Source organism: Anarhichas minor, unplaced genomic scaffold (assembly GCF_050575085.1).
Source record: "Anarhichas minor isolate MPS153535 unplaced genomic scaffold, ASM5057508v1 ptg000027l, whole genome shotgun sequence".
Lineage (NCBI taxonomy): Eukaryota > Metazoa > Chordata > Actinopteri > Perciformes > Anarhichadidae > Anarhichas > Anarhichas minor.
This window is the reverse complement of record NW_027466473.1, coordinates 13,262,554-13,279,619: the sequence shown is the minus strand read 5'-3', so window position 1 is coordinate 13,279,619 and position 17,066 is coordinate 13,262,554. Positions and strand designations below refer to the sequence as shown.

General features: G+C 42.5%; 1 protein-coding gene across 5 annotated transcripts in view; it reads right to left on the bottom strand.

The window, feature by feature from the left end:
- frem2a (FRAS1 related extracellular matrix 2a) overlaps nt 1-9,729 on the bottom strand; it is a 51,682-nt gene extending 41,953 nt beyond the window's left edge. For all 5 annotated transcript variants that reach the window (XM_076101913.1, XM_076101909.1, XM_076101910.1 and 2 more), the window contains exons 1-2: nt 4,727-9,729; nt 1,914-2,003 (exon numbers count right to left, since the gene is read on the bottom strand). In XM_076101913.1, the coding sequence (XP_075958028.1) occupies nt 1,914-2,003; nt 4,727-9,701 (5,065 nt within the window). In that variant the 5' untranslated portion in view covers nt 9,702-9,729. The remainder of the gene's footprint in view (nt 1-1,913; nt 2,004-4,726) is intronic.
- Nucleotides 9,730-17,066: the final 7,337 nt, after the last annotated feature.

The following is a 17,066-nucleotide window of genomic DNA, read 5'->3' as shown; positions in this document are numbered from 1 at the left end:
AATACCTCAATGATATGAGGTTCACAGGCTCTACACGAGTTCTGTGGGTTGTTAAACCTTTACATCTGATCATAACGGAAGTTAATTAACAGACTGAACAAACTTGTTCAACTTGTTCCAAGTGCATTCTGTACATAAACGTGCTACTATAAAACAAGTGCACCTCTTCTTTTTACTGTACATTTAAGGGAGCACTGCTCAAAGAAATGGGTGGTGTATGTTTAAATTAGTCATTTTTTTACACATAGAAGTTAGCACTCATTTGCACACGTACAATAAGGTTGTGGTGGAGTTGAAAAAATGTAGGGTGAGCGCCACTGAACTAATTCAATAATAAGAAAGGAAAAGACCGACGAAACCCATAACCCTCTGTGATCTGACTGCTTTAACAAAAAATTATAATGTGGACTTGGAGTTGTGGTGCCATAAAGGTTTTATGAAATAATTAATTGTGGGTACTCTATTTTTTGAATATGAAATCGAGACATTTTGTATTACTTGTAATGCCATTCCATGTGCTGATACTACATTGCTTTACCTTTCTGTGAACAGATAATCATTACTTCTATTGGTTACAGCAGCAGCAGGACAAAAAACACAAGGAAGCAATGAAAAAATGTGCTTTTAAAAATACTAAGACAACCAACCTTTTGTGTTTGTTTAGGATTGCAACTTCCATGCTCTTCCACTTTTGCATGTGTTTGCAGCATTTCTCCATTTGAAGTGCATTATCCTTAACATTTATGCTTTTACTCATATATATATCTTTTGATCTCAGACAAATGCAACCACCTCTTAAGCTCTCCTTCACTCGCAGAAAATCTCCCAGTTGCTGATTGCTTGATGAGCTGCTGCCTCAGTAAATGGAACCTAATTTCATGCCTATCACAAGCGAACATATAGAAGGAAATGTACAGAATTTAAAGAGACCATTTCATGTTCATAAATCAGGAAGTTAATGATGGTCATAATGCATCTCAAATTAGTCATAGCAGGATTTTACACATAAAAATGTAAGTATGTTGTTCAAACTGAAAGTGCTCTTTGCTTTACGTACGAGAGTTGCCCTAACCCTCTGGAGGCAGACAGTTGAAATATTGACACAAGCCTAGTTTAGACTGAACAACTCAGTGCTTCTTTAAATTTGATCTACAGTATGTATTGGGTAGCTTGTATTCTCAATACATGTTGGTTAATATTGTCTCTATGCTGACAAAAACGCCCTGAGAAATCAGCCTTGGTTGGAGATAGAATATACTGTAATACAGCTCGACATATCCTGCATTCACAAATTACACAGGCAGTCGCATTAAATCACAAAACTGTGAAAGTGATGTGCGCCAATCTCGGCACCTCAAAAATGACTCTGTTATCTTTGATGAACCTGTGAGCCTCATCAGGCCATCAGCAAGTTAACACGATGTAGCATCACTTGTAGCGTACAGTTACAGACAAAGGCCTCTGTCGGCACAGGCACGTTTGTCAGAGATTGATATTCTGACCCACAGCTGCAAGGCTGCTTTGAATAGCAGATCAGTTTATAGGCAAATCCAGAATGAAATGAAGTCAGAGCAAATATAAGTCGCTTTCAAAAGATTTACAAAATTAAACTCCCGATGAGCTGAAATATCATGCGAGTGTGATTCTCTGAACCCTGACAACTAAACTCGGAGAGAAAAGGAGAGATACAGATTCACCCAAAAAGATGAGTCTTAATGTTAGAGAGACCATAGCCAATACGTGACAGGTTTGATCTTCACCTGAGCCAATTTGTATCCATCAACATTTTGCTGAAATGTCATTTAGTAAAACATTCAGGACCTTTCTGCTCATACAACGAAAAGCCTCTGGGCAGAGAGAAAAGGTGGCTAAAATGAAAATGCAAATATAAAGATAAAAAGGTGAAATCTTACCGTTATCCTCAACGGAGAAATGGAAGAGATCAGAAGTAGCGTTTTCTTCCTTCCGTAACACATAGCAGATGTTCAGGTCATCAATATTGGCTGGAACGGGAAAGTAACGAGGAGTTAGGAGTGACACAACGGGTATAAAGAAATATTAGGGCTGCAAGAAGCACCAAAAAAAAATAAATTTATGCAAATATGGTAAAATCAATCAAACCAGCAAAAGAAAAACCAACAAAGAATCTAAATGACGCGCAAACAACCACAAATGTTTTGATGTAATTAATAACATGCAAATGAAGGCCAGTGTCGTGTTAATGATGCATGACGAAAAGTGTAACCTTACTCCAATAATCACAAGGTGATGGCTAAATTAGAAATTGGATATCGAAGAGATTTGCCATTGTCAAGATTAAAAACATATATTCATGAAACAATTAGCATTTGAAGATAAAAAATGTGAAGTTTCACGCTGGCTACACAGAAATAGTCTCAAACACACTTTGAAGATGTATTACGGCTCTCTGGCTTGTTCCAACACTCTCTGTCGAATAATTGTTCAAAGATGGAAGCTGTCCTGCTTCAACACCATATCAGCTACAGTAACAGCAGGTCTCTAGTATCACACGGATTCTGTTCCTTATCAGCACTCAGCATGAACAATTTTCTACCAGAGTACGCGTTCTGAAAGTCATGCATCCGCAATCCAGGACGATAAAGCCACGACCTTAAATCCGAGACAGCTCGAGCTAAAACCAACAAGAAACGTTTAAATCCTGAACCTGCCCGCTCTCTGTGTCAACAGCCCCGAAAACCAGGTGACAACGGATCATTTAATGACAGACGGGGGTAAGAATGTTAAAAGCAGGATTGCGGTGGATTATTAGAGTACACTTCCACAGCTGTTTTCCTTGCTACTTGAATTACAGGGTTTCTGTCTGCCTTTATTGTTTTCTCCACCATTCTCCAGAAACGTCTATTACAGTGCAGAAAAATCATCAAGACTGTGAAAGGGCTTGGCCTCTGCGAACCATGTCCTTCAATAATAGATGTCACCGGAAGGAGGTTCATAAAAGTATAAACCCCTGACTCCTGGCTGGTGTGCCTCTAAAACCCTCTTAGTTGGCTTCCTGTCATTGCTGCCTCTGCTAACATGAGGACACGGACAAAAAGAACAACGTACAACCATCTTACATTTGTACATTATGTGTTGGTGAGAGTATTGTTCTACACACAGACTAGTGTTCGTTTTCTTCACATTAGCGAGTATCGATCTGCTCGCACGGGAGAGGCGGCAGGAAAAAATGGTCTTCTCTGTGACACAGCCCTGAACCCGAGGACCTTGCAAATGTAAAGTCAACACTGTGAACCGGGGGCACGTTGTTCATCAAATATTTAAAAAGAATGCCTCATGGGATGTGCCCTGGAAATAGGAAGAGTAAATAAAGAGCGAGGGATTGTCTCTTTCACCTGACTGATTCCTCTGACGAGCCCGTTTGCTCTCTCTCTCACGCCCCTTGCCTCATTCTTTATTTCTCTCATGCCACTTACGCCTCCCCCTTTCCTCCTGCCTCCTTTGCACTCTCTTCCATTTTTCTTGCTCTTTCTGCCCCCTCTTCTGCCCCTTTGCCTCTCTTTTTCCAAAGACCACAGGCACACAGTGGCTGTCTGAAGTGTCCGTCTCCTGTCGACTGAGGAGCACTTGTTCACTCTGTTTTTTGTCTGTGCTTATGCCAAGCTGTGGCAGAAGCAGGTGAATTTTCTTACTTCTTTGTATAATTGCCTCAGCGTGACATGAAATACTGCATTGATTGCATCGCTTTAAGCCTCAATCAACAGCATTGTTGCCTTGATTCGGTGTGTGTTATCAATACACAGACATGCAGGAATGGACAAATTCAATTCAGGCGGCATATCTCGCTCTGTATGGAAATGTGTTACGTCGAGAGTTTTTAGGTTTCTATATAAATATTTAAGATGCACAAATTGCTATAAATCATTTCAAATCAGTGCTGACTGACCAGGTCAAACCATGGGAACGGTCCGCAGCTCAAATGCCGTCCTTTCACTAAAATATCTGCTCTGACCTTTTCACTTGATCCTCTACTTCTGTCTTGCTTCATTTAACAAACCACTGTAGAGAACATCAGATGTGAGCGTCTCCCCGGAGATGCAGGAAAAATAAATTATTCATCTCGAACCGTCTACAAGACATTTGTGCCAAACATCAGCCTCCAACTTTGGTCTGCTAATTATGATTTGATGAGGAAGTCACATCTAAATCAGGCCCACAAATTAACTATTGAAATTCCCAAGCCTGCACTTGTCACACATATGAATAATTATTACTCCATAAATTAAAATCGTGTGAAACATTCATCAAAACGTACAGGTTTGCAGGGATTTTTAACTTAAACATTTTACTCTGAATAAAGTATTAAGGAATATAATTATAGGGAAAAAAACTGCTTCCACTTGCCAAATAAGCACAGTAATGATATTCAGCAATGTTTAAAGATGTTTGAGTGGGGAAAAGCATTTTTTCATGTTAGATTGACATTACTGTAGTTTAGCTTACTAATAATGTAATGCAATAATGTAATAATTATTTTAGCAGTATATTAGAGAGTGGGATGACCATTAATAAGGTAATTTTGTTTAACAGAACTGATAATTACATTATTAAATCCCCTTTTTTTCTATCCAGCATCACTCAACCACTGAACAGTACTTAAAAAAAGCCATTGTCATTTGATTATGTTATTCACATGCAATATTCGTGCAAAGGTCATGCATTATAATACTGGTGGGTGTTTGTTTACCTTGACTAAATGTGTTGATGGAGTTGTTCCCTTGTGCCAGGTTAACGATGTAACCGCGTTTGGGCTGCGTGGTGATGTGGAAGACCAGGGAGGCCGGGGTGCTGTCTCTGTCCTCTGCTCTCAGCGCTTTGGAGCTGATGGGGAACCCCAGGTGACCTGTGGCCAGGATCTTCAAAGCAGGGGCGCCTTTATTCACCACGATCTGTGGGACGCCGTTGTCATGAGCCACGATGGTGATCTTCATGGTTTGAGGGCGCCGAGTCTCGAACACAGTATCGGGGAATACGTAAAAGTCAGTGTGTGTGCCATCGGTGACTGTAAAGGAGAAGGAGTCCGCTGATGATTCAGTTCCGTCGTGTTTGTAGCTGATGAGGTTTTCATTGAGGTCTTGTTTGGTGAAGCTGGTGACGGGCGTGGACTTGTTGTAAAGGAGTTTTCCGTGAACAGGCAGCTGGCTGACTGAGAATTTCAGCAGCTTCTCAGCTGTGTCCTGGTCCTCTGCAGTGAGCTCAAATGGCGTAATCAGCTTAATCTGCCCTTCAGTGACAACCAAACTATTTACAGTAACAACAGGTTTCTTATTATCAACATCCACAATGGAGACTCTGAAGGTTCTGAAAATAGGATTGTAGCCGTCAGTGACTTCGAACTCAAAACTGTCCATTTTTACCTCATCGTCTGACGTGTGGATGTAGTAAATTTTGCTGCCAGCCAGCTGGAGCTGAGTAAAAGCCACAATGGGCATCCCAGGAGTATCTGTGCACTCCAAGTGGCCTCTGACAGGGGCCCTTGTGACAGTGAATATTAAATTCTCATCAGGGCTGTTGAGGTCAGTAGTGCTGAGGAGATCTGTGGTCAAAGTCACTCTGCCACCTTCTCTCAGAGACACACCTTTACTGACCACATCGGGGAACACCATGTCAATACTGCCCACAGTGATGTAGAAGTAACGATCAATTAGTGGGTTCATTCCATCGGTGACATCAAATTTAACCAAGTCCCGGATGCCCTCCTGACCGTTGTGTGTGTAAAGAATAAGCCCTGCGTCGATGTCAGCTTGTGTGAAATTCATGCCTAGCGTGATGTTCTCCAGAGACCCGGATGGGGTTTTCCTCTGCAGGAGACCCTGACCAGGCCCGAACCGGGTGACGTATGTGAGCGTACTGTCATCTGAATCTAAATCTGTTGCTTTGAGCACTTTGTTGTCGATCTCCTTGGTCTCCCCAATTTCCACCTCCAGGCCGTCGTTGCTGAGCATTCTGGGGGTCTCGTCATCAACAGCGATGATCATAACCATGGCTGTTTTCTGCACAGAGAACTTTCCATCAGTCAGAGTGACATCAAAGCTGTCCTCTGTTGTCTCTGAGTCATCGTGCTCATAAATAATACTTGACGCCTCCCTAATCTGCTCTAAAGTGAAATTAGTCACCAAAACTGAGCCCGTGGACAGCTGGTTTAAAATGGCACCATGTTTGGGAGGTTTGGAAATTATGAACATCAGCTCCTCTGGTGGAACATCGGCGTCGGCCCCGTTCAGAATTGGAGTGTCGATGACGATGTTCATTCCCTCCATCACGACTATCTCCCTCAGATAAATCTCTGGCTTTTCATCATTTGATGGGATGATAACAATAGGGAAGAAATGGTTCTCTGAGAAATTGATCCCATCAGAGCACCTAAATGTGAACCTGTCTTCCACTGGCTCTACCCCTTTGTGAATGCTCTGCACATAGTGGATATTCCTCTCCCTGATGTCTCTGATGGTAAAAGCACTGATAGCTGTTCCTGACCTGGACTTTTCTGAGCCTGGGGCGGGTGATATATTTTCCACATAGCCGGCAGTGGGCTGGACAAAGATGGTGCAAAGGATATCATCCGTTGGAGTGTCATTATCATCAGCGTTTAAGTGCTGAGGGCCAATGGCGTATTTCTCCCCTTCAATGACACTGAATTGAATCCCAACTCCGACCTCAGGGGCCTGGCTGTCAACAGGAAGGATAGTGACTCGAACATGGACCCCGTTGACGTTATTTCCACCCACTGTCCAATCATCGGACATGTCTGTGAGAGTCAAATTGAAGCCATCCTGCTCAGAGGCGAGACCTATCTCCCCACCGGTGTGTGCATACACAACCACACCATTGATAATATCAGCCTGTGTGAAACGTGTGGCAGGCACTCCTTTAAGCAATATTTCACCCATTACTGGAGGATCTTCCACAATAAAGGTGAGCAGGAGGTCATCTGTGTCATCATCATGGCCTTGAATGACATTAGTTGTGATTTCTGATGCTCCATTTTCCAGCACATCCATATGAGAGCCGATTGTTCCCGGAGGCAGATTGACGGTTGGAGTTTCATCATCGACAGGCTTTACATTAACTTTGACCGTCACGGTTACAACATGAATCCCATCGCTGACATCCAGCAGAAATTCATCGCTCATCGTCTCCTCCCCACCATGACTGTATGATGTCTTCCCTTCTGAGATATCCTCCAGTCTGAAAACCCCTTTTTTCTCTAGATCAGTGAATGCAACCTGGACCTGGCCATATTTAGCGGGCTGGCTTAGAGTAAAGGTAATCTGTTTGCTCTCTGTGTCGAGGTCTGTGGCGTCTAGCTCCGCAATACTGATGATGTGCATTCCACGTTCAAACACAGTAAAGCCTGTGTTTGTAATCTGAGGGGGTTTGTTGTTGACAGGCTGGAGGTAAATAGTGAAAGCTCCTTCCACGCTGTTCCCAGCCGTGTCTTCAACAGTGTAACGAAACTGCGCGACGTGGGCTGTAATTCCAAGCTCAACATCTGGGGGGCCGTAGGAGATCTTATGGTGGTTAATTTGAGCTTGTGTGAACTCTGTGACTTCAGTGTCGGGGCTGTCTGTCAGAATCAAAGAACCAAACACAACTGGGTTATTTTCATCGGTATCCATTGGGGGCTGGATAACTGTGTATTTGAGGTCACGGTCCTCAGAGTCCAAATCGGTGTAGCGCAGAACTTCTTTGCTGAAGTGAGTGAGCTTGAACTCCTGAACCGTCATCTGCAGGTTGGTGCCAGGGAACAGCTCAGGGGGTATGTCATCTATGGGTAAAACCCGAATTATAAATGCACTCTCTCCTGACTCATTAGGGGGGTCGTTGTCATCCTGAACTGTGAACACAAACTGATCCATGATGGTATCTGTGCTGTGAGGGCCTGTGTGCTTGTAAAACAGCTTTCCATCAGTGATATCTTTCTGAAGCCACTCCGTCACCTCCTTCTCATACACTTCATCCTCAGCATTGAATTTCCAAGAGGAGGGGTCCTCTGGGGCGTCTGACTGCCTTAAGAGCACTGTGCCAATGGTAGAAAAGGGAGTGACAATGGTGAATTTAATAGTTGAGTCCTCAGAGTCAATGTCGGCAGCGCTAAGCATGAGGGGTGATATAGGCATCATCTGGTTTTTGAATAGCACCAGGCCGGTGTTGGCATTTATAATCGGTGGCTCGTCATCAGTGGGAACGATTGTGATGGGAAACAAGAATTCGACCTCGTTTTTTCCATCCGACATCTTGAAGACAATGTTGTCGCTGTACGTGTCGCTCCCATCGTGCTGGTACACGACGACCCCTGTTGCTAGGTCAGCAGGTGTGAAGAGTTTCCTGTGAGAGCCCAGCACCATGAGGTCCCCGTGGCGCAGCCCATCCACCACTGTGATGGTGACTGTGTCCAGGTTGTCTTCATCGCTGATCTCCAAGTTGTGGGCGCTGAAGAGAGGCCGAGACTGCCCCTCGTACAGCAGCTGACCCGTGTTACGCGTCACAACGGGGGCCAAAGAGTTCATCGGCTTCACGACTATCATAAAAGCAAAGGGGTCGGAGACGGCCCCGTCTGTGTCTACCACCTCAAACTCAAGCTGGAAAATCCTCTCAGTGTCTGAGTCCAGGGAGGGCGGCTTGTAAGCAATTTTCAGATCACGCAAGTCTCTCTGGTAGAAGGACGTGATAGGCAGGTTTCTATCATCGGTGCTTACTATGTAGCCCTCCTCATAAGATAAGGGAGAGGTGATGTTGAAAATAAGCTCATCTGGGTCTGACTCAGCATCTTCAGCAGCGATCATATCAGGCGTGAGGGCGGTCATGACGAACTGGCTGATCTCCATCATCATCATGGACACAAAGCTGGGTTTGGGGGGAGTGTTTTCTTCCCCCCCTTTGATGCGAATCATAAGATGGAAATACTCCTGTTTCACTAGGTTGCCTTCCTTATCATGCAGCTCCACAACCATGGGAACGTAGTCCCTATTGGGAGACTTGCGGTCAAACGTGTGCTCATAGCGGATGTCAGCTTGCATGAATTCATCACAGTCCATCATTTTGGAAAGTTTCCCCCCGTCAATGAGTCTTCCATATCTGGGCAGTGGGCTGCCACTGGTCAGGGATGTGACCTCACATTTATGAGAGTCTCTGTCATAAGTAAACTCTAAAATCTTCTTATCAATGGGGTTACTGGTCGCTTTGAGATTATCAACAGTGAGAGGCATGTTTTTGGTGAGTATATCTAGTTGAGTAAAAACTACTTCAACCTCCATCATAAACGGGATAATAACGGTTTCAGTTTGCGCATCATACCTGAGCTGCAGCCTCACTCTGTCTTTAGCCGGACTTCTGGACCCGTAGTGCACGTACGTCACATCATTGGGACCGAAATCACACGGAAACTTTTTGGGAGAGAGATGCCCCGGTCTCTGTGAGAGCGGATCATTGTCCAGGACGGTGATGCTGCACCGGTCTCCCGGCTGCGTCTGAATCACCAGATCGTTGACGGGATCGATGAAGACCGATCTCCCGAAAGGCACACGTATTCCGCTGTTGGCAACCAATATCGCGTCTTCTGACAGTTCAGATCTCAGCGCGTAAAATAGTCCAGAGCTGTCGGGCTGCGCGAAAACAATACCTGTTAGTGAAAAACACAAGAGAAGTCCACGGAGCAACATAGCGACGGATGTGATCCAACCCACCCGAAAAAAAAAAACCAGTCACTCTGCCGAGGTGCTGAAAAACGCTCCGGTCTTTTTTTTTTTTACTCAAAAAGGTAGAAATCCCCAAAGTGTTGGGAGTCAGCTGGATGCCTACACGGTGGTGACTCCCGTGCATCTACCCGTCCGGACCCTCGACATGCTCCGCGAGAATAGCGCGCAGGAGTTTTAACTTCAGACACTTGAGAGCCTGTGCTCAAGTGCTACCGCCCATCTCTGCGCGTATTGGAGGGTTTTTAGGGCTTGTTGCCTCAGCCCTGTCGCCAATGGGCAGTGCAGCTGACATTCACAGGGGGAGGGGGGGGGGGGGGGGGGGGGGACTAGAAGATGAGCTGAATTTCCCAGGTTCATCACACATTTACTGAGTTTCTCCTGTCAGAGTCTCTAACGACATATAGACGTACAAGGGAACTTAAAACTTCTTGATCATGATCATGTCACATGATCATGTCACCTGTGAACATCCAGACTGTGGGCATGCAGATATTCTAGATGCTTTGCATGCTATGTCAGAAAGATAAAGGTCAACAACTCCACTAACTTTATTGTGTGGCTGCTTTGACGATAGAGGAATATTTGACTCACTAAATAATCAAATAAATAGTTGTAATATTGCAAAAAACGATCATTTAATTTATTTAATGCACAATAAAACAGATAATGTATGCATTAGCAGGTTAGTCTGTGCCAATGTTCATTATTAATTGTTATGATTATTATTTTTTTTTTACATCTTCAGAAAATAAAGCTCAGGGGAATCCCAAACTGCTTATCTGTAAAGTCCCTTGATCCAGTGTGATCATGGATCATTGTAGCATGTCAGCTGTCTATCCCTCTCCAAATATGTCCTGTCTCTACTGTCAGAACCTACAGGCTATTGTTGTATTCCTTGAACTTTTGACAATCTTCAGTGCAACAAAAACATAATTTTGTTGCTAAAAACTTTACTGAAAAATGTAAAATTAGGTTTTAAAAAGGTTTAGGACGGACTATCGACTATATTTAATTCATGGTTAAAATATCCATGACATATGATATTTTGCGCTTTGTTCCTTAAATAAAGGGACACTTCCATTAGTCTGGTCGTTGTTGGCTTATTATTCCTCTCTAACGTTCCTCCTCATTTACTCCAAACACACACTTTCTGTAGAAAGCTTTTGTGTAAATAACTTGAAAGAAGTGAAAGACTGGCTCGTTTAGTTGTCATTCATGCATGCAATTATCCATTTTTGTTTTGCTGGTTGTTAAATTGTGGGAAATAAGCAGTTGATTGTGGGCCTTGAAACTTACCCTTAAAAGAAAAATACGCTGTAGGCTACACCTCTCACTGCAGCAGGCTGGAGAAAGAATGACCTTTCATTGTAAACTGTGATACAACAAACTAAAATCCATAATGCCATAAACAGCAGCGTCTGGATGTGACTAGAAAATCTATCGACCTAGACCTTAGTGGTCCTAGAGGTGATGTTAGAACATCCGTCAAGGCTACTGTAAGTCCTGAGAGAATAGACCCATGTATTTCCCGGGCTTTTGGATATGAACAATTCTCTGCCATTTCATTTTTTTTTGCTGAATACTCTTTAATTTGATGGTTACTATTTGTATAGAGAGCGATATGCATAGGCTTTGGCAACAGTTGCAGTCAAATAAAAAGCATGGCTGCAGTTTGTGCAAAGATTTGTATGATACTGAGAAACATGATGTACTTTTCAGGACCGTACATGAGTTCATCAAAGAGGGGCCGAGCATCAGCACGGTGCATACACAACAATGTATACGATTCATACTGACACCATTACGAAGTTTATTAGGGTTGCTAAAATCCTATTGAAGGATCTTTCTTTCGTCAGGAAACGGGTTACATGTTTCAAATATGAATATTTAAAAAGTTCCACGCTGTTCCCACAAACCTGACAGCCTTGAGTCTCAAGAGTCCCCATACATAAGCCTGATCCTTAGAAGTATTGCTTGTGACTGCATTTTGTTCTTGACTCAACACCACCCACGTTTAAAATTCCAGGTGATTAGAGGGTTCCTAGTGCCTTGTTATTTCACAGTATGAGGCACCCCCAGCTTTTCCAGCTGTCATACTTTGTATATGTACTTAAACATTCTTCTTCTGCCTTAACATGAGAGAAACCATTCAGATACACGGATGTTAAATATCCACTGTGAGAAGTGAGTACATTTATACAGATTATACGGAAGTCGGATGAGAGACAGAGGGAGTGATGCGGAACAAAGGAGGGATGTAAAGATCCTTATTAAGTCAACAAATTAGAGACTAGTGAACATTTTCACCTGGAACTTGAAGCTACAATGTTTGTTTCCCACAAAATAAGTTTCCATAGGAAAACCATGGGTCTCTGTTCATGTGACTAATTACTACTAAAACTCTGGCTCACCCCTGCAGCCCATCTCTATCACACACCAAACTTTTGGAAAGTCCAACCTCAGATTTATGACATATTCATACGTTACTGGATGTGGGGTTCCTTCAGCACAGCAGCTGCCTTGCTGTGATAAGGCCGCATGTGGAGATTCTGGGGTTTGAGCATACATGGGATGGGAAAGATTCAATACTGTCAGGTAATGAGGCAGCATGAGGTTTAGCCACCAATCAGACTGTTGCATTTGCAACATCTTGGCGTGCATACCTCAAATGACAAAAAGCATTCTCTTCTTATCATTAAAGCTATTTGAATAGACACTTTGTGATGAGCTGAGACCACATTCGTCATTTAAAAAGCCAACCAATGTAGCGCTCAATGGTATTCAGCAGATTAATCTAAATCAATTTTACAAATGTGTTTAAGCCATATGGTGAAATAAGATAATTGTTGTTTGGCCTGTGAATGTACGAAGCTGTGAATAGTTTTGTCTGGTTACCAAGTTATCAAAAAGTCCCAAACTAACAGCTAACAAGACAATGCAGATTTTCACCTGAAGGTTGAACCCCCTAAAATGTGACTGTAATCCACTGAAACAAATTGGGTTTGTTCGTAGACACACGCGGCCCACACACCTCTGTCCCAACAGAATCAAGGAGCTTTAATCTGTGATGCTGTATCAAAGCGTGTGACAGTATACAGGATGTATTGTCTTTGTGGGAATTGATTTGCCTCTGCTGTATCCCTTACTTTACAATATGCTTTTGCAGATATCCAGCAGGGCCCATGCACACATCAGCATTGTCCAAGGAGAAGCTACATGATTTGCATCTCCGTTGCAATGGGTTGGTTTTATTCCTTTAGATGAATATCACAGTCTTAAAAAGACCCATAACTCCAATCAATATCGTAGCCTCTGTGAATTTATTACCACCGTAAATGCATTTAGAGCATAGAACAGAATATATTATGCATACGCACAGTGGTGGAAGTACATTTATGTGTTATTTGTGCTCCAGTTTTGTCATTTTATGCCACTTTATAATTCTACTTCACTACCTTTCAGATGAAAATACACATTTTTACTTATACTACTTTGATATCAATATTTTACAGACAAGACATTTGATCAGTCTAAAATATAATTTATTAGTTTAAACTACTTACCAGTGTAAAGTAGTTTTAATTAGTTTCTACTCTACAACATTTAAATACAGCTTATATATTAATGCATCATGAATAATAATCCAGTAAAGTAATATGACTCTCTGAAATCTGCATAACGAGTATAACTTCACTTGAAAGTAAAGTACATTTTACTGATAAGCCTGTACTGTTATTTGTGATGTATTTGTACATTGTGCACATCAGTAGTTTTACTCGAGTGAAGGATCTGAATGCCTCTTCCGACACTTCCTCCTGCATATACACCACACACAGCTGTTACTCTCATGCTTTCAACACTCAACCTCAATGAAAGGAGCCAGCCACCTGTCACTCTCCGCTCTGTCCACACCATCTTCACCACCGCACAGAACCTGTTGCTTCTTGAGGAAGCCCACGCATAAAAGCTCGACATGCAAAACAGTTTTCACTTCACAGAACCAACCTGCAATTACTTTTTGTCTGGGTCAGCTGAAAGTGTAATGGGTAACCCCCACCCCCTTCACCATTGAACACTCACAAGGGCACATAAATTGTACAGATTCACATCTGGTCCGTCTTTCTTCCCTTATTACAGTCGTGAAAACGTAGGCATTCAGAGGACACACTGTGGACTCTTTTCCCCAAGCAGGCATCTCAGCGCCGCCGCTGCTCTGTAATCATCAACACAACGACCGTGTGAATTTACACAAAGTGCCATAGTAAACGTTTACTGTGTGGTGAAACTGCCAGTTTGTTCCCGCGTCTCACACACTCATTTACATTACAGACGACAGTGCACCTGAAGGCTGTTGCCTTTCAGTTAGAGAGGAACAAGGTTTTCATTATGAAATAAGAGGGGAATTGGTTAATTATCTGTTTCTGAATCTATTTCGTTATTAATTGCCCTGAAAATTGTGAGGATGGACAGACTTTCAATGGACCACTTTGCCCCTTGCTGGCTTTTAAAAAGCCCTCTATTCTTGCATTTATTTCATTCAGGTCTACCAGCTCCTGTACTTTTGGGAAACCCTGGTTGGACTTAACTAAATGCAAAAGAGCCTCTGAGCTGTTGGCATTAATGACTTGTTTACAGCTCGTATGTAAAACCTTTGCCGGCTGTTTGGCTTTGCGACATGCCCCTGACAGAGCATATTCTCTCTATTTCATGTGATTTCACAGAGGTGATGAGGCTAATAAGGAACAAGCCCACCGCACTCCATCACGCATCAGAGAAAGCTGTCAGCCCCGCAGGCCATTTGTAGCGATTGTTGCCCTGAAAATTGTGAGGATGGACAGACTTTCAATGGAGAACATTTGTTATAGTAGTTTTACAGCCTGTTCTTGTCACTGTGAACTGTAACTGAGACCAATGATGAAGAAGACAACAGAAGTGAAGACTTTTCAAACCAATGAAACATTTCCAAGCATATTTTCAAGACCTCCATTTTAATTGTTTTTCTATTTTTACATAAACCTTTTGGAGCATAGTAACAGATGAGAATAGAAGCCCCTTAGAGAAGAACAAATGAAGTTGTTTATTTTACAGAGACCAAATTTTCCCGTGGGAAAAAAAGAGAAATTGACTCACTACACAGTTACACAGAATATGCAATTTAGGCTGTACAAACACTTGCAGAGTGTCTTGTAGATTATTGAGTCTTAAAGGATAACAAAATAATTTCAGTAGTGTGACAAAAATAAAAGAAACACCGCCGTTCTTCCGAGTTTGAATAAGGCAGATACATCATTTAAACGCAGTCGGGATTTCCACCTAAATAATGAGGAAAAGAAATAGTGTTATTATTATTTAATAGGCTACTGCTCTCTGGTGGTGAAGAGCGGCAGCAGCATTCCAGGAATCAGCTCATGAATCAAGTGTGAAAGATTATCAAGTGTTGACAACTTGACATGTATGTCAAGTTGTCAACACACCAAGTTGTTTTGACAGCTAAATGAGAACCACCGGTTTCAGCATCAGAACTAATGCTAGTGTGTTGCACTGATTTAGTTCCACTGATCACGACACGGCTGTTAAAGGTTTTGCATGGCTCAAGGCTGAGAGCGGTAATCAGAATCAGAGGGTTTCCACATTGTGCATGTGAGATTACAAGAAAGATACACTGAAGAAAGGCATCAGAGACTTCATACGAAAAAAAATCCATGTTCACTCTGAAAGCTAAGTTCAGTGAGGATTTTCACCCTGACATTTGACATTACAGTACATGCATCTGTTTGCTCTCATTGTTTTGTCCACCTTGAAGATAAGAAAAAATCCTGCACAGAAACTGTGTGAAAGCTGCACCGTTAAAGAGAAGAGAGAGAGTCTTAGTGCTTAATCAAGCCGTCACATCTGACTTAACAGTTCATACACCCTTTCCCTTTACTCCACCTCTTTCCTCTGTTCAAATGAGCCGTTTCTTGTCGACTAACACCTGCTGTACACACACACACACACACACACACACACACACACGCACGGACGTTTAGCATCAGGGCACCAGCGAGATACTGGTGACGGAAGACTGCTCCGGGCAGTAACTTCAATTTTATCTTATCAGCAGACACATTAGAGTTCGCTGTGACAAACAGACTCAGCTTTGTGAAAGTGGCACCAGCTGAGTTATAGATGTGCTGGGATGAATTTGCAGTGTGTGAGGAGGTGAAAGATGAGCAAGGGCTTCTGAAAAAAATGTAAACGTCAGAAAGATATGACTAATCAATTAAATAAGATATGTACTTCATACAACATCGCTTAAATGGGCTCTAAGAATTTTACCGCTTACAAAACAAAATGTAGAAGACTCAAGATGGTCAGAGCTGCCTAACCTACAGAAACAAAGCTATTCTATCATACACTTTAAAGTTTTTGGCCGTTTAGTATTGCACTTGTTGAAAGTTGGTTGACTCGAAGGAGACTGATTTTAAAAATAATGGTGAAAATTGAAGCCGCAGAGCCCGAGATATTCAGATTTTTCAGTCAAGTTACTGAAAAAGACCGACTGCCTCTTACCACCTCTCTCCTTCTTGGCCCCCGCTGTTTGTCAGATGGCCAGACCGTGTTTCTGTGGGGGAACTGTTTACCTTCGCTTCAAGCACCGGTTACTCTCCTTGGTCAGCCTGGATTAAAAAATGTTTCCACATCAACATTCAGGTACTTTCAGTAAAGGATCATGTTATATAGGCAAATGTAAGTGAATTAATTAACTTAGCAATAACCAGCATTGACAATGTTGTAAATACGTTTTGCTAACATTAATTAACTTGCTCATGTATTCTTCCTGTTAGAGATGAAGGCATATGATCCACTGCAATAGCTGAGTTTACATTCAAATAAAGTCTTAATTTCTAGGTATAATAAACTTTACAAGTTTTAAAAGCATTTGAAAGTTGCCGAACTAAACAGTTTTTCTCCTTTGAGGTAAGTGGTCTCCTAAATGTGTTGAGGCAGTCCTTGAGCTAATCTTTTATAATCCCCTCGTTCTTTGTATCTCTTCTCTCTCTGCACCAACTTTCTGTACCAATGTGTATAAAGGGCTTGTGGGAGTATTAATAAACCACTTAGAGAGTGTATTCTAAGGACACAACAGCCACCGGCTGAGTTTAGCTTGTTTTTGCAATATCCACGAAGCTTGGTCAAAACAGAGAGAGAGAAAAGTCTGAGCCAGTGTCATTTTCCAACAGCAGCTCATTGTGTCTCAGTGATGTGCACCCGGAGTGCAGCGTATAGTGTAAAGCTTCACAACTACCTTCTATCTCTGTCTTGGTTTGTGGTTTTTAGCCATTCTTG